This window comes from Urocitellus parryii, chromosome 8 (assembly GCF_045843805.1).
Source record: "Urocitellus parryii isolate mUroPar1 chromosome 8, mUroPar1.hap1, whole genome shotgun sequence".
NCBI classification, from domain to species: domain Eukaryota; kingdom Metazoa; phylum Chordata; class Mammalia; order Rodentia; family Sciuridae; genus Urocitellus; species Urocitellus parryii.
In genome coordinates this window covers 127,543,632-127,565,476 of record NC_135538.1, presented here as the reverse complement: position 1 = coordinate 127,565,476, position 21,845 = coordinate 127,543,632, and the positions used below count along the sequence as shown (strand labels likewise).

The window sequence follows — 21,845 nt, the reverse complement described above, 5'->3', positions numbered from 1 at the left end:
AAAGAATCTGCCCTGTGCTAATAGTCTGTTTTCAATCAGAAGTGAATATACAGAGACATAAGAGCAGAAATGTGTGATATTTTTTTCAAGTCACCTCTAAACAATAGAGGTTGTTAGATGTACTTGAGATGGTAATAATACCTAACTTTGTCCCAAGCACCTTGAAGACAATAGCAAAGTCTAAAAACCTGAAAAATTTGTCACTACGGCTCAATCCCCAACACTTATAAAACCAGAATTCACCAATACAAATCCAAAGCTTTAACACAATTACAAGATAAGTGTTTCCTCTACCTCACCTACTAACACACTAGGTAACAGTGCATATACAAAATGAATATAACATTGACTTCCAGTCTACCCTCTGGATCAGCTTAACAAATTTAACATCTTACTGACCTTATTCTTTGCATTTGAATTCTAATCCTACCCCTTGAATTCAATCTTCACTGATTTATTCTGCCATTTCAAAGAAATCATTTCCTATCCTGAAGTTGTCCTACAATCTTAACATGCTAATGAAATATAATAAAAAAACATATAAACTAAAAAATGAATTTTTAAATATTAAACAAAACCAAAATTATTTTAATAAGTAACAAATATAACAAAAAATTATAAAAATTAAAAAAAATTAATATTAATCAAATTCCTCATTGAAAGTGTATATATAAACAAATTATATAGAAAATTGATATTTTACTCATAACTTTATATTTCCATAATTGTAACTAAACAGAGTGTTTAAAGTGCAATAGCAAATTCCTCACACTAAATGTATGCACATTTTGAATAACCATCTATATACATTAATAAAGTTTTTAATGTGATAAGTGAGCTTGTTTCTTGCTTGTTAATTTGTCTAATCTAGGTTGAATTGATGACAATGCTACTCTCAAGGGATAATGTATATTTAAACTGTTTCTATGTTTTGTTTTAATAACACTTAAAGTAGAGAATCCTGTTTCACAGAGGTATGTTGAAGGGAATACAAGAAGAGACTTTAAAGCTATCTCAGCGAGCTCAGGATATTCATTTTTAACTTTTATCCAAAATGAAGCAAGTGATGCTGTATTTTCAAACTTTATTTTCAATCCTTCATCAGTAGCCAGTTTCAACAACTTATCATGGAGGGTTATAGTTAAATTTAAACTATCTTTTGAGGAAAGAAATGGGTTTTGGATCCATGAATTTCCTATGCGTGGATCTTCTTTTGATGGAAAATAAAATTCAAGATATTCTAACAAATTTCTAAGATGTTCACTGATAACTTCTTGCAAATGTGCAATATCAAGATCATGACCTACTTCATTTATGAATGTTGTTAAATTATGGAACATATCATAACAATCTGTAGATACTCTGTTTTTCCAACTTTCTAACTTTTGTTTTTGTCCTTCAATCTTATCTGCCATTGAAAAACATGTTGTATTCTTTCCTTGCACAGAAGCATTAAGATCATTAAAAATACTGAATATATCAGACAAATAAGCAAGTCTGGCTATCCAATTCACATCTTTAAAAAGCTGAGACCAAACAGGTTTCTTGCCTTGCAGAAACATTAAGAGTTCATTTCGTATTTCAAACATTCTTGATAAAATTTTTCCCCTTGACAACCACCGTATCTCAGCATGCAATAACAGTTGCTTATGATCAACTTCCATATTATCACATAATAAGGAGAATAATCTTGAATTCAATGCATTAGATTTTACATAATTCACAATTTTTACTATGTCAGTAAGCACACTATGAAGTTCAGCTGATATTTTTTTCATAACAAGACTGTCCTGATGAATGAAGAAATGTGTTGTTTTACATTCTGGTGCAAGTTCCTTGATCTGGGTAATCACTTTGGAATGTTTTCCTGTCATTGAAGCTGCAGCATCAGAACATACTCCTACACAAAACTTAAATTCCAAGCCACATTTGTCAACAACATAATTCTTCACAGCTTCATACAGTTCTGAGCTGGTTGTGTTTATAGGCAGAGAGGCTGAAAAAAAGAATTCTTCCTTTATATCATCATCATGCTCAAACCTCACATAGACTAATAGGATTATCAGGTTGGCAATATCTCTACATTCATCAAGTTGTAATGAAAAATATTTTGCCAATTTTATTTGTTCTATGAGTTGATCTTCCATATCATTAGCCAGTTCCTGAATACGTCGAGCTATGGTGTCATTGGAAAGTGGTACTTGAGCTACCTTTTTTGCTGCAGATTCACCCAACATTTCCAAGCAAACTTCTTTGATGCAGTCTTTCACTAGTGTCTCAGCAATTGTGTATGGTGTTTTAGACTTAGCAACTGGAAGCGCTACTTTATATGAAGCCCGTAAAGCACTAATGTTTATATGAGAAACACTAAACACCTGCCTTGGTTGAGTTTTCAATTCACTAATCTTTTTTTCAAAGAATTCTTTTGGTTGAGAACTTATTTCTTTATGTTTCGAATATAAATGTCGCTTAAGTTTTGATGGTTTCATTGCTTCATTCGCCAGTACATCTCCACAAATAATACACTGTGGTTTTAGTACTTCTCCATCAATTACAGCTACAAAACCAAACTCAATGTAGGAAGGATCATATTTCCGAGTAAAACTAGTATGAACTCTTTTGGTTTTCACTTCTTCAGCATGACTTCTATTGTTACTATTTCTTTTTTTACTACTTCTGTATTCAGAAAAGGTGTGTCTCTTCTTTACAAAAAAATCCAGTGAAGTTTGTTTCGCCATCTGAAAATTAAGATTAAAAATAAATAATATAAATATTACTTCCCTCTTTTAGTTAATAAATTCAAATAATAAACTCAAAACTAGACTTGATTAAAAAGATGATATTAAAATAAGTTATAAGATTTAGGGATGCAGCTCAGTGGTAGGGCCCCTGCCCACTGCAGCCCTGCAGTGCGCCTGAGGCTGAGTTAAATCCCCAGTACTACAAAAATATAAAATAAAACAAAATTAGAAAGTTATAAAATAACGGGGCTGCAACTGCAGCTTAGTAGTAGAGCGCTTGCCTAGCATGTGTGAGGCACTGGGTTTGATCCTCAGCACCACATAAAAATAATTAAAATAAAAGTATTGTGTCCATCTACAACTAAAAAATTTAAAAAGCTTTTTAAAAAGTTATAAAATAAATGTTTACATTTTCTGAGCTTTATATCCTTTGGGTTAATCCAACAAACTGCATGAAAAATATCACACACTATAATGTGAACTTAATTGTGTTTGACTAGCATGCAACTCCCACCACCTTTGAACTTACTAACACCCAAACTGTTCTATACTCTATTCAGTAAGGCAAATTTATTAAACATGTGCTTGGATGTTGTTGCAATGTCAAATCATTATAAATGTTTCTAATAATCTCAATTTTATACTTATTTCATTATGGACTAGTAAAAACTGTTTGCAGATAATTACTGGTCTACAAGTCACACTTTTGAGTACCTCTGGCCTAAATCATGTGTAACCTCCATATTTCAAAACATTAGCTCTACCTCATAAAACTCCTGGTTTAAAACAATTTAGGTATTAAATCATGCTATTTAAGTCCTGCAACTGAACTCTTTCCCAGCACAAACCCATATCTTCAAATCAAATTCATTACTCTAACCCCTTCTAAATATGATTTAAAATGTCCTTTCTTAGCTAATGTTCCCACCCAAATTCACATATAATTGAAAAAAGTAGCATTAAATTCATTTATTCCCAATTCATTCTTCCATAGAAGCATACCATCTGTCATATACACTATTTGTCCTCTTACTCTTAGCTTTTTCATCCCATGAGAAATGCCTGACACCAGACAGCTGTAAAACCCTAGAATAATAAACCAGGAAACATCTAAGGTTATAACCTCCAACTTGGGAAAAAAAAAAGCCGGTGGGAGGCATTAAAGCAATTTGCCTTTCTTTGAGGAAAAATATATTTAAGATGGTCAAAATGTGATTTGGTACACCTTGTCAAGTAATTCATATTCATAAATAATTTTCCTGTTCACAGTAAAGTATGAAGCTCTTACCCTGCTTTCATATACAGTGGATATTCAAAACTCTTACCCAGTCTCCTACTGTGTCTGGTGAAAATGGTGTCTCTGATGACTTTAGCATTTTAGAAGGTTGAACAGCCAAACCTCTTTGAATCTCATTATGTTTCCTTTTCATTGAATTGGTCTCATGGCAAAGACTACAAGTTATTTGGTGACCACAGACCTCAGTCTCATGTTGAGAAGGCACTCCACAGATTGCATGGACATTTCCCAGACATGATGTACAACTATTGGCACCTGTGCATTCTTTTTCACAAACTACACAGGATAAAAATCTTAGTCTGCTTTCAGAAGGGTTTTTTTCAGCCATATTAGGGGTAATAGAAAGATTTTCTTCAATATCACTACTATCTATTCCAGTTTCAATGTTTTCTTCATACTGGGCTCTTAAAGTATTTTCTAACTCTCTGTTGGCTTGATTTAATTCATTTTCTCTGTGCAATTTGGCAACAAATTCTTCAGTTAACTGAGAATGGGACAGGTCCAGTTTAGCTTCAGATCTGAATGTACCTTCACATGGAGTCTGCTGTACACCTCTGTGACAGGATCGGTTTTGGGTCATCTGAATGAACCACAAAAATTCAGTCCAGTGTGGAGAGTTGTTTGTTTGCATCCAGGAGAAGATTCTCTTTTGGATCTCATTAGTTTGTTCTATAGAACTTTGGCTTTGGCAGGCCTGAGCTTTCCCATGGACAATTTTCAATTCTGGACAAATATTACTGAGTTCACTGACAATCTGGCTTGAAAATTCCCTCCCATTGTTGGATTGTAAGACACTGGGTGCTCCAATAATTGTAAAAATATCTAAAAGAGCATGTGCAACTTCCTCAGGCCTTTTAGACTTTAGTGATCGCAAAAAACTTAACTTTGTATGAAGGTCTTGATAATACATAATAAATTTATACTCCCCATCAGGATTCAATTGCATGTCTATGAGATCTACTTGGCATCTTGAGTTAACTTCCTTAATTTTTGATGTTAGAACTTTCTTGAGTTTTGAGTTTTTCTGTTGGCATGGTTTACAGAGTGTGAGGTATAGCATTATAACTTCTTTTGTGATGTTCTTATATTTTGCTTGTAATTCTTTCTCCATGCGGGTACGTCCAGCATGTCCAATGCTAAGATGTGTATCATGAAGAATGTCAAATAAGTCCTCACTGTGTAAATAATAACGTATTTTATCTGTTTCTCCATTTATAGCCTCAATCAGCTTCTCTTTTCCGTGTACAAGGATAACATCAAATCTAGCCAAGCGACGGCAGTCAACTGATTCTTTTTTTGCTTTAGCTTTAGCCTCTTTTACTTCCCTTATTAATTGACAGTACTTTGCTTTAGAAAATATCTTAGTATTATTACTTTTGTTTTCTAGTAACATTGCTAAATTTCTGAAGAATCTTTTTCTCATGTTTTCTGATTCAATTTCTGCTTCATTAGTATGTAAGCTACTAATGTTATCATCACCCACGCTTTGAGACATCATGGAAAGCCACAAATATGACCCTACAATATAAAGGGAAAAATCAATTAGAATATTTGGGAATATAATTTAAAATATAAATGTTGCTCAAATAAAAAGTTCTGATATAGTAAACAGTAGAAAGCCAGTATGTGACTTATCAGAACAATATTCAGGGTAAGCCTTAAAGCACTGCTTTATATATAAAGCAGGTTATAAATTAATGTTTGTGTCTATTTATTCACCATATAAGAACACTTTTTTTTGGCTGGAGAAACTCCAGCAATTGTATGGTTTGGATCTAGAATGTCCCCCAAAGTTCGTGTGTTGAACACGTTCAAGAAGCTGTTTGTGACTGGATGACTTTGTTCTTTGTTTTTCTGTTTCCTGGAATGTACATTTTATTTTTTTTTTTAAAGAGAGAGTGAGATTTTTTAATATATTTATTTTTTAGTTTTTGGCGGATACATCTTTGTTTGTGGTGCACGCATGCCAGGCAAGCGCGCTACCGCTTGAGCCACATCCCCAGCCCCATACATATTAATTTTTTAAAAATAAAAGCTATTTTTAAAAAAGCTCATGTGTTGAAAGCATGGTTCAGTGGTAGACTTTTAGGCAATGATTGAATCACAGAGGGCTCACATCAGTGGATTAATCCATTGATTGGGAGATGCACTACAGGGAGGTTGGATTAAAGGAAGTAGGTCACTGAAGGTGAAAGGGATTATATTCTCCCTGAAATCTCTCACTCTCCCTCTGCTTCCCAGCTGCTATGAGCTTTCCTCCTTCCACCATGTTGGTCTGCCTCATGCTTCATTTCAGGTCCACAGCAATAGAGACAGCTGACCATCCACAGCAATAGAGACAGCTGACCATCTATCTGATTGAATTTTCTGAAACTGTGAGCCACAATAAATATTTCCTCCTTTAAGTTGTTATTGTCAGGTATTTTGGTCACAATGACAACAAGCTGACTAACACAGCAATATAGTGGTACATTTTTTTGAAAACCCCAAACTACAACCACAATTTCTTTTATTCAATCAGGTTATTTGGTACATCAATATCTGGGCTTAAATTCCAACATAATATGCTTATATCAGGGCTGGGGATGTGGCTCAAGCGGTAACACGTTCGCCTGGCATGCGCGGGGCACTGGGTTTGATCCTCAGCACCATATAAAAATAAAATAAAGATGTTGTGTCCACTGAAAACTAAAAAATAAATATTAAAAAATTCTCTCTCTCTTTAAAAAAAAAGTATGTTCTGGAGACACTATTAGGAAGACTTATCTGATATTTAAAATAAAATAAAATAATATGCTTATATCAATTCCCTTTTAGGGCCTATGAAAATACAAATTTCATACAAATACCCTCACTACTAACTTTAATAAAGTAAGAGCAGCAAATGAGTCCAAATAAAAAATATCTAATATTTTTAAATGTTTAGAATATTCACAATAACACAAACACTTAGAATACTTCAAACTTCAAACTTAGATTACTCAGTCTGAAGAAAACTATTTTGAAAAAATGAAAAAGAATAACCTGGAATTAGCATGTTGCCTCTATATCCCTATAGCCATCTCAAAGGTTAACACTGTTTATACTACCAATTTGCATTTGCATACCAAATATTGAACTAGTGGATTTAAATCATCTCACATGCTCAAATTTCCCAAACTCGGTTAACATTAATGATATGTTACCATGTGTTTTGGCCTCACCTAATTCTCAATAACTCCAATAAAACTTCTTTGATCATTAAATTTAAGCTTACAGCAAATTCTCCTTTCCTGAGAAACAATCTATTCAAGACACACATAGCACTACAGCACTTTCTTTTTTAACTCATTCAAAGATAAAATTAACAAGATGCTAACTTTATAACAGGGATGACTTATTTCTCTAGTATCTTTTCAAAAGTGCTTAGTAGCCAGAGTGTGGTAGTGCATACCTATAATCCCAGCTACTGGGATAGCTGATACAGGATCGTAAATTCAATAGTAGCCTGGCCAATTTAGCCAGAATCCATTTCAAAATAAAAACTAGAAAGGGCTGGGGGTACAGCTCAGTGGTAGAGTGCCCTGGGTTCAATCCCTAGTACCAAACAAAAATGTGCTTAATAAAATTTGATTGGCTATCAGGCATGGTGGTCCATACCTGTAATCCCAATGGCTCAGGAGGCTGAGGCTTTGACAAGTTCAAAGCCAGACTCAGCAATTTATTGAGGCTCTAGGCAACTCAGTGAGACCCTGTCTCTAAATAAGATACAAAAACGGGCTAGGGATATGGCTCAGTGGTTAAGTACCCCTGGTTTCAATCCCCAGTATCAAATAAATAAATAAATAAAATTTTGATGGATTAACTTTAAAATGAAATGACAACATTCAAAAGTGCTATCTTAAAATGCAACTAAAAAGACCATTCAATAAACAGTATTTCTTTCCATGCTGATCCATATTGTGCCATGTTATGGAACTATGAGCTGAAAAGTAAGGAAAACAAGGAAGAATTTGGGGAGGAAATGTAGGTCAATGTAAATGAGAATCAGAAGAATGTGAGCTCAAGAATTTGGAATCAATATTAAAAAGTCTAGGATAAACAAGAAACAGGGACTTGTTGGGCTGTAAGAGGAGAAAAACATTTTATCCATTATCATTTTAAAAAGTAATAATAACAGTAAATCCAGAACCAGGCCAGTCTAGGCTCCTGCCTCTACTACACATCACACTCTTTTAACAGACCTTAAAAAACTAATGAAAGTAGAATTCAGAAATTCTGTTCTCTTCAGTAGAATTCTAAATAGTATTTTCAAAACTTACAAGCCCTTATGTGACAAAAACTGGGAGTAGGGGATACAGCAATGGGATTTATTGTGACACTGACTATTTATGTACAGAGGTATCTCTGATTTACCCATAGGTACTAAATTAACTCCATTGCAAAATATCCACGCAAAATCTTATGTTCAACTATTTTTGACATGATCACCTGACTGCTTAATTCAACTTATTTATTAATATTATACTGTACTGATTTTTTTATACTTGGTTTTTCCTTCAAGTACATTTCAGAAGCTGAAATACCATGAGTTTTGATAAACTTCTCAGTGACTAGCCCCTTTCTTCCTCAAGTCTCTAGCATCTTTCCCAGGCCTAAATTATCCTCACCGTTATCTTGAAGTAGATGTGGCTCTGGAGAATCACATTCCATTCTGTCTTCCATAGACTGCAGATGGGTACCTAAGGACTCCTTTGCAGAATCCAGAGGGATTATTTCTTCCATAAGAACTTCCTGCTCATATGTGCCTTGCGGGACCTGAGGACAAATAGGTACTTTTGGTAATTGATATGATTACTGCACAAATCATAGATAAACCTTAATACATTCTTCCACTGAAACAGAATGTTAAGAAAGTCTTCACTGAAATCTTAAGAAGATTCCAAGATAGTGGTTTGTTTTCTTAAAGCTGGAATTAATAAAGCCAGAGCCTTAAAACAGAAACTGTCTTCATTGTATGGGAGTTAATACCATCCCTGTTCTGTTTGAGAAAACTGTAAATGTGTTTCAGTAAATTGATTTCATTAAGAATAAATATTTTGGGCTGGGGATACAGCTCAGTCAGTAGAGTACTTACCTCATATGCATAAGGCCCTGGATTCAATCCCCAGCACCACGAAAAAAAGAAAAAATGAAATGGTTTTAGCATTCATTCATGATTGTTGCCTAAATCAGTTTTTATATTGGGGGTTGCAAAATGGTGACTTCTTTTGAAATTCAATTTTCTGTCCTTTCTCCTTCACCTGCCTTTTAAAAAAAGTTATTACTGTATCAGTCTTATTTCCATCCTTAATCACTTTAATGCACAGACTGCATCAAATTTGGTCAGTGGAAGCCTCTTTAAGCTGCCTCCTACCTTATTCTGACATAATTCCACTAGTTTTGTTGTTGTTTTAGTATATCCCATGTAATTCAAGGCCCACATTTATTCTTCCTGTCCCAGACCTGGTTTCAACTATTTTTCCTGATTTTAGAGGGCAACAGGGTTTAGTAGCAAAGACTCAGTAGAATGTAGGCTCATTGTTAATAAAGGATCATCACCTCTAGGCCCTTTCATGGCTAGAGCTGGTACATACATTTTCCAAAATATGATTTTAATGTAGTTTCAATACCATAAGGTTTTCCTAGTTTCCACAATCTAATTTGTATCTTCTCTCACAGTTAAAAAACAAAATAGTTCAAAACAATGTAAATATATGTATTCATTTGTTCTCACCTACAAAAAACACAGAACTACTTCCAAATTACATAAATTTTGTGCTGTAGGATACTTCCAATAACATTCCTACTAGGTAAAAATCAACATGTTTGTAGATTATATATCCATAGGAAGCATCACACTAAGAATATCTGTCAGAATACTGTGTTCAAGTTGCCTGAATAATTTTTATTTTGTTATTACTTTGAGATATAGTTGGGTTCATTTCTGTTTAATCATTTTGAATTTAATATATTTTAAAATACTTAAAACCTTTTACATAGTATTAAAAAATCAAAATATATGTTCAGAGTAGTCTTCTTCATATTCACACAGCCTGCACTCTACTTATTCCCATAAAAAAATAAACATTATATGCAAATGTTTGCATGTATACATGTTTGCATGTATATGCATGTGTATGTACTTCTGTGTATATGTAATAGATACAAATCAAATACAATGTATTTATTTCTTCCATATTATATATACTAGTATACATCTTTATTTTGTCATTTAATATAAAAATTTTGCTTAAAAATAATTTCATAGATATCTTGCTCACTCTTCTTTTGATTTGCCTAAGATCACATTATATTGATGTACATAATTTAATCAATTACTCATGTAACTGCGCATTTAGGTTGTCAACAATATTTTATTTTTACAAATAATTCTGCTGTGAGAAACTATCTGTTATTTCTTATTTGTAGACATGTATTTTCAAAGTAAATCCCTGGAAATTATATTGCTAGATCAAAAGATAAATGTATGTTAGTCAGTGAAAAAAAATCCCTTTTTAGGTGTTATACCATTTTGTACTTGTACCAGCAATACATGAGAGAACTTGCCTTTCCCAATCAGGCTAACAGACTCATCAAGCTTTTGAGTTTTGCCAGGTTCATAGGTGATAAATGGTATCTACTTCAATATAATTTTGATTCACTTTTATTATGGCTACGGTTGAAAGTTTTGTTGTATATTTAAGAAACTTTCTTTAGTTTATGAAAACGTTCGTATCTCTTGGCTGTTTTTTACTGCATTTATGTTGAGGAGATTAGCTTTTATTCATGATGTAGTTTGCAAATATTTTTATCAATTTATTATTTTGACTGTGAGCTTTTGTCCTATAAAATTTTCATGTACATATTGCTACTGGATTTTGAGTAACTATACACACCCAAGTCATTCATGTTTTCTCCTACTTCCTGTACAATTAAAAATGAAAATATTAATCTCAGACACATTTTAAATTATAGTATATTAAATATGAATCTAATGTTTCTTTCAAATTGGCTATCCTTGCCAGGCCTGGTGGTGCGCACCTGTATTACATCCAGCAGCTCAGAAAGCTGAGGCAGGAGCATCAAAAATTCAAGGCCAAACAGTGAGAACCTGTCTCAAAATAAAAGGGCCAGACCTGGTAGCCTATCCAGCCTGTAATCCAGCAGCTCCGTAGGTGAGCAGGTTCAAAGCCAGCCTCCGGAACCTAATGAGGCCCTAAGCAATACAAGATTCTATCTCTAAATAAAATATAAAAAAGGCCCGAGGATGTGGCTCAGTGGTTAAGCGTCCCTAGGTTCAATCTCCCCCCAAAAATAAAAGGGCTGGGCATGCAGCTCAATGGTATAGGGCCCCTGGATTCAGTCCCCCAGTACTGCTCCTCCCCAGAGGCTATCCTTTGTCTTAGCATCACTTATTTCCCCTCCCCCATGATTTGGAATGGCAATATTTACATTTTCAGATAACATTGGGTCTGCTTTTATACTTTCTATTGTTTCATTTCATTTCTTTGTGTGTCAAAATTAGCTTTATCTAAAGAGGCTTTATAGTACCATTAATATCTAGATAACACTATTTCCCAGATCGTAAGTTTTCCTAGCAATTCTTTCACATTTATTTGCACATTTAAATAAAATTCATGTGTTTTAACCATTTTCCTTCCATAACTAAGCAATTAATTGTTTTTTCTAAGATAGAAAATGATTTTCTATCTACTATCTACTATCTATTTTGAATTCTAGACAGCACAGATTTCTGCACTAGCTGTATCCCATTAAATTATTAGCTAATCCAGTAATCCCTTCAGAATTCATGTCAGTAGGCAATAGTTGATTGTTTCTTAGTTTCCTTGGGTTCTGCTGACTTACTTTAGCAGGTGATTTCTCCTGGACTGTTATTTCACCTATTACACTAATGGTATGGATAAATAAGAAAAGAGTCAAAAGGAAAGGATATCACTGGTCACAAATAAGTATATCTGACCGTAATATTAAGGGGAAAAAACGATATTACAGCTGACTTTGAAAAGTATTATTATTAAAATATTAAATCCCCTATTATTTTTTTTTAATAGTAGAGACTGAACCCAGGATACTCAATGAGCTGCATGCCCAGTCCTTTTTGTTTTTTATTTTGAGTCAGGGTCTAAGTTTCCCAGATAGGCCTTTAACTTGCAAAGCTTCTGCCTTACACTCCCAAATCTCTGGCATTACAAGATGTGCCACATGTCTGGCTGAACTGTCTATTCCAAATGATAAACATTTGAATCAGATAGAAGAACTGGAACTTAAATCAACTGATTAGTAGGTTAGTGAATACCTAAAATAAATGTTGTCTTTAATACAAAAGCATGTTAACCTTCAAATTATCCACATGACATTGTTATCCTAGTATTTGGTTAGGTTTCACTTTCATCAGAAATCAGAAGAAACTGCTTAAATCTCTACTGTATTCCTTTTCAGCATTTTGTGTAATTAATTTACTAAATCTTTGTAAAATATAGGCCTGTAAATTCAGGTGTTATACCATCCATTGTTTGTGCCAAGTGAAGAAATGAAAGTCAGTGTACAATAGGGAATCTTATAGTAATCTGGGAAGGATTACTAACAGCACACTGGCATAGTTGTGAATCTTTGTTGATCAATTAAGCAATAAGTAAACTGAAAGTAGTAGGCAAAATCTATTCAGAATCTCTGCCATTGTGAAATCTGGTGAACACTTCATGAAAAAAGCATGTCCAATAACCAATAACTTCCTAAAGACTTCTTAAGAGCAGTCTCTAGGATTAATCACATCTTCATGATTAATTCTAATATTATAAGCAAGAGATGAAGTTTCTCAAGAAGAAAAGCTATTAACTTCCCAAGAACATAAATTTGGCTTTATATTCATTTGGTAAACTGTACAGTGAAAAGAAAATAGGCCTGGACACTTCAGTTTGAATATGATGTCCCTGCTTCCACCTCTGAGTGTACCACTTAAAATGGAAGTAGCCTGGCCATCATACATTCCTAACAATCTTGACTTCTTGCAAATAGCCATAGAGAAACATTGCATTTTGGTCTGCCTTGACAAATGTTATTGAAGTCAAGCAAAGGAAAATAATTTGTTATACCAGTATATAAGATGTAGTGTTGAAAACTAATCAACCTATGCTCTGCACAAAACTTGCAAAATCCAAGTGAAAACAGCATATCCTCTGGTGGCTTATGAATCAGTTTCTGAATTTAGTTTTTAAATTTGGTTAATTCTGAAATTTTCCCTCACTAGCCTTGGCTTTAAAAAATGATTTCCCATTCATATGACACAGAATTCTAATAATGTGCATATATGTCAAGTACCATAGCTATCATGCAGGAAACATTGTAATAGGATATAAATTACCTTTTTGAATTTAATTTTGTTGAAATATTATAGGCTTAGAGAAAAAAAAAACACACACAACTCACAAATGCAGAACTCAATGACTTACCACAAAGTGAACCACACAGGTCAAGAAAAGGAACATTACCAACATCTCAGAAAGGTGTTTTGTTGCCTAATGTCTTCTGCAAAAGTAACTATTATATTGACATCTATCACCACAGATTCATTTGCTTTTTGAAATTTACATAAACAGAATAATGCAATATTTTGTCTGCTTTCTTTGGTTAACATTATGTTTGTAAAATTCATCCCCACTGTTGAATGTAGCAATTGTTCATTCATTTCCATTGTTGTATTCAGTTGTATAAATTTACTGCAATATATTCATCCATTTTATTTCTAATGGGCATGTAAATTTTTGGCAATTATGATAATGCTGTTATATATTCTCTTACATGTCTTTAAATGTGAGTTATATTAGCTCATGGAGTATGATTAAGTATGTCAGATATTACCAAAGTAATCATAACAGTTTACTCCTAGTAATAAGCATTCCAGTAGCTAAACATCTTCACCAAAATTTAGTCATATTGACACTCTTAATTTATTAAATCTTTTCTGGTTGGAATAAAATAGTATGTCTGAATTTGCATTTTTCTAATTACTAGTATGATTGTTTATAATTTTGTTGGCCAATTGGTTATTATTTTTAAAAATATAGATATTCAAGTCCTTTGTTTATTTTTCTATTGGAGTATGTCTTTTATCCTATTGATTTGCTGTACTTTATAAATTCAGATATGAGCTTTTTGTACATAATTTGGATCTGGCATAGGGAAAAATGAAATAAGTCTATAAGACCTTATTGTTTGGCAGTTTTGCCTTCATTAATGTCTGGACTGGTGTTGAGATTTTCAATATTAAGAAGTGATAAATTAAGCAACAGAAAATAATTCCATGGCAAATTCAAACAAATAAAATCTGTTTAAAAAATATGTAACTTTAAGTCCATAGTTATAATGCAAAAGAAGTTACCATGAGTACAAATATCAATTATAATGCACAGGTAAATTCTTAACCTTGCCTTAGAAATATTATTCATTGATCAATTTAAATTACAATTCTTGGAATGAAGTTGTGATACATCCCAAATTACCAATAAAATATTGCTGACCTACATGTACTGATTTATTTAAGCTGTCTAGCTAAAGTTTATCAACTTCTTATTTGTGCAACATTGAAAAGAAATGGCATATTTTAAAAAAATCAAATGTGGGGCTGGGGCAATAGCTCAGTGGTAAAGTGCTTGCCTAGCACATATGAGGCCCTAGGTTCGATCCTCAGCACCACATACAAATGAATAAATAGAATAAAGGTATTTTTAAAAGTTCCTTCCTTTTTTTTTTTTTTATTTATTTTTTAGTTCTCGGCGGACACAACAACTTTGTTGGTATGTGGTGCTGAGGATCGAACCCGGGCTGCACGTATGCCAGACGAGCGCGATACTGCTTGAGCCACATCCCCAGCCCCTCCTTCCTTTTTTAAAAAAGAAAAAAATGTTATCCTATATTTGACAATAAAATGTATTTATTTAATTTTTATGAATTAGGAAAGATAATAATTTAGATGGTTAACTTGTATATCAGTGACATATTATTTTCTATGCTAAATACTGAAATGGGATTTCTCTTTAAAAAGAAAAAAGGAAGAAGAAAAAAAAAAGGAAAACAGTCCATACCAGTAATTCAGGTTAATTAGTGAAAATTGTACTGCTTTAAAATGTATAGTAGAGGGCTGGGGCTGGGGCTGGGGCTGGAGCACAGTGGTAGAGCACTCGCAGAGCACATTCGAGGCCCTGGGTCGATCCTCAGCATCACATAAAATAAACAAATAACTAAATAAAGGTATTGTGTCCAACTACAATTAAAAACAAAATTAAAAAATAAAAATAAAATGTATAGTAGATCAAAGATTAATAACTTTATACTCATCAACAGTATTGTCATGCTAATATTGTCATGCTGGTCTTCCAAAATGTACCCTCAACTGAATAAAGAAGTTTCTGAAATGATTTTGGTATGCATAGGGATTAGTATAAAAAACAGTACACAGTAGAGAAAATTTTCTTGGCCTACCTAACATTAAAGTATCATATCTTAGATTATATAATAAGTTGTTTTTTTGTTTATTTGAATTCTACAGATCAGTGGAAAACAAATAACACAGGTGTACTCACCAGGTGGAACAAGATACTTAAAGGATTAAATGTGTGCCAATGATAGAACTTACTCTGCTGTATGGTTAGAAAAATAGATACTGGATCCAAAATTGCATATGTTAATTGTTGAAAAGAAACTTCTGGTTGTAAGACAGTGGAGTAAATATTGTTATACTCATTAGAAATGTACATATTTCCATTAAGTTAGAACTAACTTATAGCAGCTCAAATACAGTTTTAAAATTAAAAAATTTTTAATTTTTAATTTTTTTTTTTGGTACTGGGTATTGAACCCAGGGGCACTCTACCACTGATCTAAATCCCCAACCTTTTTTTTTTTTTTTTCCTAATCTTGAGACAGGGTCTAAATTGCTTAGGACCTTGCTAAATTACTGAGGCTAGCCTCAAACTTGGGATCCCGCCTCAGCCTTCAAATTCGCTAGGACTACAGGTGTGCACCATTGCACCTGGCCAATAGAGTTTGATTTTTGTCACATAACATTCAGAAGTAGTTGGTGGCACTGCATCACTTACCTAACAGTTTTGTCAGGAACCCCGTCTTCATATTTCTGCTTTGCCATTTTTAACATATTGGTACTCATTCTCATATTCATCATCAACTTAATGGTCACAAGATGGCTACCATAGGAAGTCAGATAAAGTGAAACTAAACACATCTGTTACATTTTATCAAGAAAGTAAAAGCTTCCCCAGAAAACATATTTAGCTCTTCCTGTCCATAACTATGCTATATGGCTAACTCTAGTACAAGAAAGGCAGGAAGAGAATTTATATAGGTATATTACCAGCATGAACAAACCCAACATTTTGTTAGGACAACATGATGGGGAGAATACATACTGGGTTGGCAGCTAAAACTATCCATTAGTGGTTATTTCCCCCTCTCAGAAATTACACAAAAACAAGAAAAATGAGAAACACTTAAGCAAACTTGGTCTTCAACAAGACTAAGAGATATTCATAAATCCTAAGCCATATAAAAACTATCAAATATGATCAGAATACACCTGCAAATGTTACTTGGGGAACTGACCAAACACCAACTCCTACCAGTGGCTGCATTTTTCAACAAAGCTAGAAGAAATTATAAAGTAATAGGCACATACTAACAGAAAAAAAGTTTATTTGAAACAAAAGAAAAAGAGGTGCTGCTAGAGGTGAGAAACTGCCTTACAGGCATTAGTGTTATAATGTATGACTCTCCAAAAAGAACATGCTTTCTGCAACACTGCACAAAAATAACAGGATTCATGAGGAAAATAAGGTAAAGGATGGACTGTCTAAAAACTAAATTGTTACTGAAACATGAATCAAACTATAGCAACTTCAGTAAAAATACAGTTTGCTCAAAAATATATTAAATGAAGAAATTTTACATAGCATTTCATCTTAGAAAGGTGATGGTATCTTGTTAGAAATAGGTGTAAGGAAAGGGCAAGAGTAGAGAGATACTATCTTTAGAAGTTGAAGAAGCATTTGCACACTTTCCAAGATACACAGTAATTATTTTAGCTCATCATCTTGTTTTTATTTCTTTAGCACTGACTTATAAAAAGATATCCAGTTTTTAAAATATTTTCTTTCCTTCATAAAGAAGCTCTTTCTATGGCTCCTTCATAGCATAGGACCCTATGCTATGAAGTACAAACCTGCTGTGTTCTGCACTGTGGTGATTATCTTCCATCCACTGCAACCATTTTTCTATCATAACTTAGAAGTGGAAAGGGCTTGAGGAGCAGCTTGATGAATTGCATCTTCTTCTTCTCCACACCTTTCATGTGTGCCTCAGCAAATAACTTGTAGCTCTTGTACAGAAAGATCCTTGGCAGTAGTTCCTCAATATCTTCAGTCTCAACTTCTTTAAATTTAACCTCATTTGCAGTAGCAATACAATCTGATTTGATTTGGGAGACAATTTTTGGAAGGCTAAATGCCTTGGAATCATGTATTAAATCAGGAAGAATTCTATGTCATACCCCAGGCAATCAAGATTTTGTGAGATTGTTCTAGACCTCTCCAATAATACCAGTCACAAGTTTAATATTGACTCAATCCCAGAATTCAGAAATTGTTTGGGTATTATCCCCTTTACAGATACAATTAACATCTTGAATGTTCACCTCAAATAACATGCTTTAAATTCTGCAATCACACCCTGATCAAGGGACTGGAGTAAATAATTTGCATTAGGAGGTGAAAAGAGAATTTTGGTATTTGAAGAAAAAGCTCAGCAACTGCTAGAGGGTGGCATGGTGTATGATTGACAATTCTAAGAATCTTATTTTACTTCATTTTTATTTACTTATTTATTTTTTGGATTAAACCCAGGGGTGCTTTACCAATGAGCCACATCCCCAGCCCTTTTTATTTTTTTTTTAAATATTTTTTTTTTTAAAGAGAGAGTGAGAGAGGAGAGAGAGAGAGAGAATTTTTAATATTTATTTTTTTAGTTCTTGGCAGACACAACATCTTTGTTGGTATGTGGTGCTGAGGATCGAACCCGGGCCGCACGCATGCCAGGCGAGCGCGCTACCGCTTGAGCCACATCCCCAGCCCCCCTTTTTATTTTTTGAGACAGGCTCTTACTAAATTGCTTAAGACCTCACAAAATTGCTGAGGGTGGCTTTCAACTTGTGATCCTCCTGCCTCAGACTCTCAAGCTTCTGGAATTACAGGCATTACCACCATACCTGGCTAAAAATTTCAAGACAAAACTTTCCTCTTAAATATCTTATTTTTTGATACATGGATTGAACTTAGGGACATTTACCACTGAGCTACATCCCAGTCTTCCCCACCCCACCCCCACCCATCCACCCCCCACTCCCCACCCCCACCCCCACCCCCTTTTGAGACAGGGGTCTCACTAATTCACTTAGGGACTCAATAAATTGCTAAAGCTGGCCTCCAACTTGCAATCCTTCTGCCTCAGCCTCCAGAGTCACTGGGAATACAGATATGCACCACCACATCCAGCTACTCTTAAATATTTTATAGAAACATCACCCAGAAAATCAGTAAATATCTGCTCTGTCATCTAGCTTCTCTTGCTAGACAGCTTGTGGGTTGGCAAAGGAATTAAAAAAAAAAAAAAAAAAAAAAAAAAAAAAAAACAGGCTTTAGCTTTATATCTCCAGTGGCTTCATAGCATTATAGTCAGTTGAATTTTTGTAATCTTAAACCCTGGAATCCCCATTTCTCCCAAAGAAAGACCCTTGAAGGTATTTGATTCCAGTAGAGACTAGTTCATTAAAATTGAAAATCTAGTCCAGGCTGTAGCCCCCTTCAGCAATAAAATTTCCTAACACTAGGGGAAATTTCTTTGCAGCTTCTTCGTCTGCACTCACAGTTTCACTAGACAACTTATCATTGTGGAAAACATAACAATCACTAAATCAGCCACTACTTATGGTAAATGAAGATACTTCTGCAGGATTTTCAGGTGTTATCTTAAGACCTTCAAATATTGTTAAAACTCTCTCTTTAATTTTGAGAAAGGATGTACCCGATTGCTTCTTGTTTGGTATTCAACCCACATGTGTAGCCAATGTTCCATTTTTTCCATTTCTTTATGCCTTGTTCTAGAAGATTTTGTAGCACTGGCAGTTTTTCCAGCTAGATAACTAGCTAAATGACTTTCTTTTCCAAGCATTGATTCTAATTATACACTTTACCTCCTTATGACACAGGACACATCACAGGTTCTTTCAAAAAGTTATAATTTCAAGCTTTTCTTCAGTTAAATTTTTTTCTTCTTTTATACTCACTAGCAGAAATTTATCACCAGCATGCTTCTGAGGCACTTGCAAACCCTTTTGCTTGCTCATTTTCTGGATACAAAAAATTTTAACAAAAAACACACAAAGATGGGAACCATGCAAACAACCACTTCCAAGACAAGACAGTGTGGCCAAGAGCTCCAAAAGGAAGAATGGGGGTAGAAGGGTAGGGGGATGAGGCATTATGTACAATATTGTATGTCTTTATGTATTCAGCTACAATCAGATAGTTTGTTTGAATTCAGCTGTTCTTATTTGATGGCCCAAAATACCAACTTGCTGGGAAAAGTAATGAATGAACCAGCATAATTTCAGCATAATAATTACTCATTTACAGCATTATATTAATCTCATATGAAATATTCTACATTCCAGAAACACATTTTTCAATACATTAGACTGTATATAGAAAAATATGAACATATTCAAAGAGTTCAGATAAATGTATGGATGTCATCATTATAAAAATGTAAAGATGCCTGGCAATAGCTATAATGTTCTAAAATCACCTTCATAGCAGGCAAATTCCGTTAAAAAATAACACTAGTGTAATGGCAACAGTCTTCTAAAATTCTTCTAAAAAGAATACTTCACTCAAAACACTTCACATACCAATATTAGGTACTGGGGGAAAAAAAAAAACCTAGGAAAGGCAACTAATCTTTTCATTGTGCAGATGAAGATATTAAAGTCCCAGAAAAGGTGTAATATGCCCAAGGCTACACAGCTAATTAGTGAAGCAACTTATCTTTTGATTGAATAAATGAAGGCATTAAATTCCCAGAGGCAATGGGAAATGCCAAAGGTTACAGACCTAATTAATCATAAAGCCTATCATAGAACACAGCCAGATCTTGTGATTCACTGTTTCCTCATATTTCCACTACGTGAGGCTACTTCTCAATTTGTCTCTCCTAGAAGATATTCCTCATACTCTTATGCTGATTTATTTTCATATGTGATAAAAATAGCGGACTTCATAAGAAGAAATGGCTACACAAGATATTAATGCTTATTTTACCATTTTTCCTAATGTATTTGTTCAATCTCACAGTCGTTAAATTTTCCACTGGTAAGCAATAGATCAAGGATTCACATTTGGTTAAGTAATCTACTTATTTGGATCAGCTCTCATTTACACAAAGGCTGTTATAAACATAACATCCAACTGGTGACCAAATAAGAAATAATACCCAAAACTAGAATTTGCAGCCACCAGTGTGGTGTTAAGTCCACTTACTATATTCTGGACCTCTGCACCCAAATTCTCTGTTTAAGATGGCACCTCCAATTTCTCACCTGCTGTCTAGGTTCATCAAGTTCCCTCTCCAAATCTTCCAGCATAGTTACCACCTCCTCTCCACTCTCAGGATTATGCTCATGTACCCACGCCTGGAGCTCTTCAGGCAGAATGGTCAGGAACTGCTCCAGCACCAACAATTCCAGGATCTGCTCCTTGGTATGTATTTCTGGGCTCAGCCATTGGCAGCAAAGTTCCCGCAGTTGGCTCAAAGCTTCCCTGGGCCCAGGGGTCTCCTGATAGCAGAACTGCCTGAAGCGCTGCCGAGAGCGTTCCCTGGTATAAGACAAATCCCTCTGTTGGCAGGACTCCTTATCCCAAATATGGTCTTCTTCTTTAACCTTTACTTTGACAATCTCCCCTGGTTCCTCTAAAACCTGGCCAGCCAAGGCTGGGAGGATCCTAGAGGATGTCTCCATCCTGAGCTTAGAAGGCTCAGGGAAAGGCTATTTACAAAAGTGGTCTAAGCAGAGGGGGGGATTTTTACCTGAGCTCTTTTTTCTTTGGTCACGAAAACGTTCGATATAAGAAAACACTTAAGGAACAGCAATCACAGAGGCAGTTTTAAAGGATTTGTTTACGTCGCAACACAGGACAGTTACTAAAACAATTCCATTGAAAGTGAAGTCATTCTCTGACAAGACCGTAAATGATGAGCGTACAACTACTCACTAAAGCTGCAGGATCACAAACTGAGCGACAGGATACTTGCGAAATAGAAAACTGATTTTATCTCGGACACTTTAGCCCTAAATAAAGCCTACGAAAAGGAAATCAGAGCGAACGTCACGAGAAAGACCGGAGCTCCCAAAAGCCTGGCCCAGAGAGGACAGGGTCTCCTCCCACACCACGAGCTGCCCGAGGAGGAAGCTCGATTGCCGCCACGCACAAGCCCGTTTCTCCCTTCCACAGCTTCCACCTCTGAGGCGCTCACACTGAAATTCGAGGACGTGGGGGGCGGGGGGCAGGGCGGAGGCGGATGGTCTAGGAACACTGCAGCCTCGGGGCCAGCGTGTCTCCGCCGGGGTGGGGGGGCGGGGGTGAGGCAGATTCACTTCCGGTCCGCTCTAGGATGCCAGGTGGTGCGGTCATCTCAGTGGTTAT

General features: G+C 34.8%; 1 protein-coding gene across 1 annotated transcript; it reads right to left on the bottom strand.

Annotated features, from left to right (window-relative positions):
* Positions 1-821: 821 nt before the first annotated feature.
* Positions 822-21,180, bottom strand: Scand3 (SCAN domain containing 3). The gene is made up of 4 exons (XM_026414542.2): positions 20,741-21,180; positions 8,688-8,835; positions 4,067-5,556; positions 822-2,738 (listed from the first exon to the last, which is right to left on the bottom strand). Exons 1-4 carry the CDS (start codon positions 21,158-21,160, stop codon positions 822-824), a joined length of 3,975 nt encoding a protein of 1,324 aa, XP_026270327.2. The 5' UTR covers positions 21,161-21,180.
* Positions 21,181-21,845: the final 665 nt, after the last annotated feature.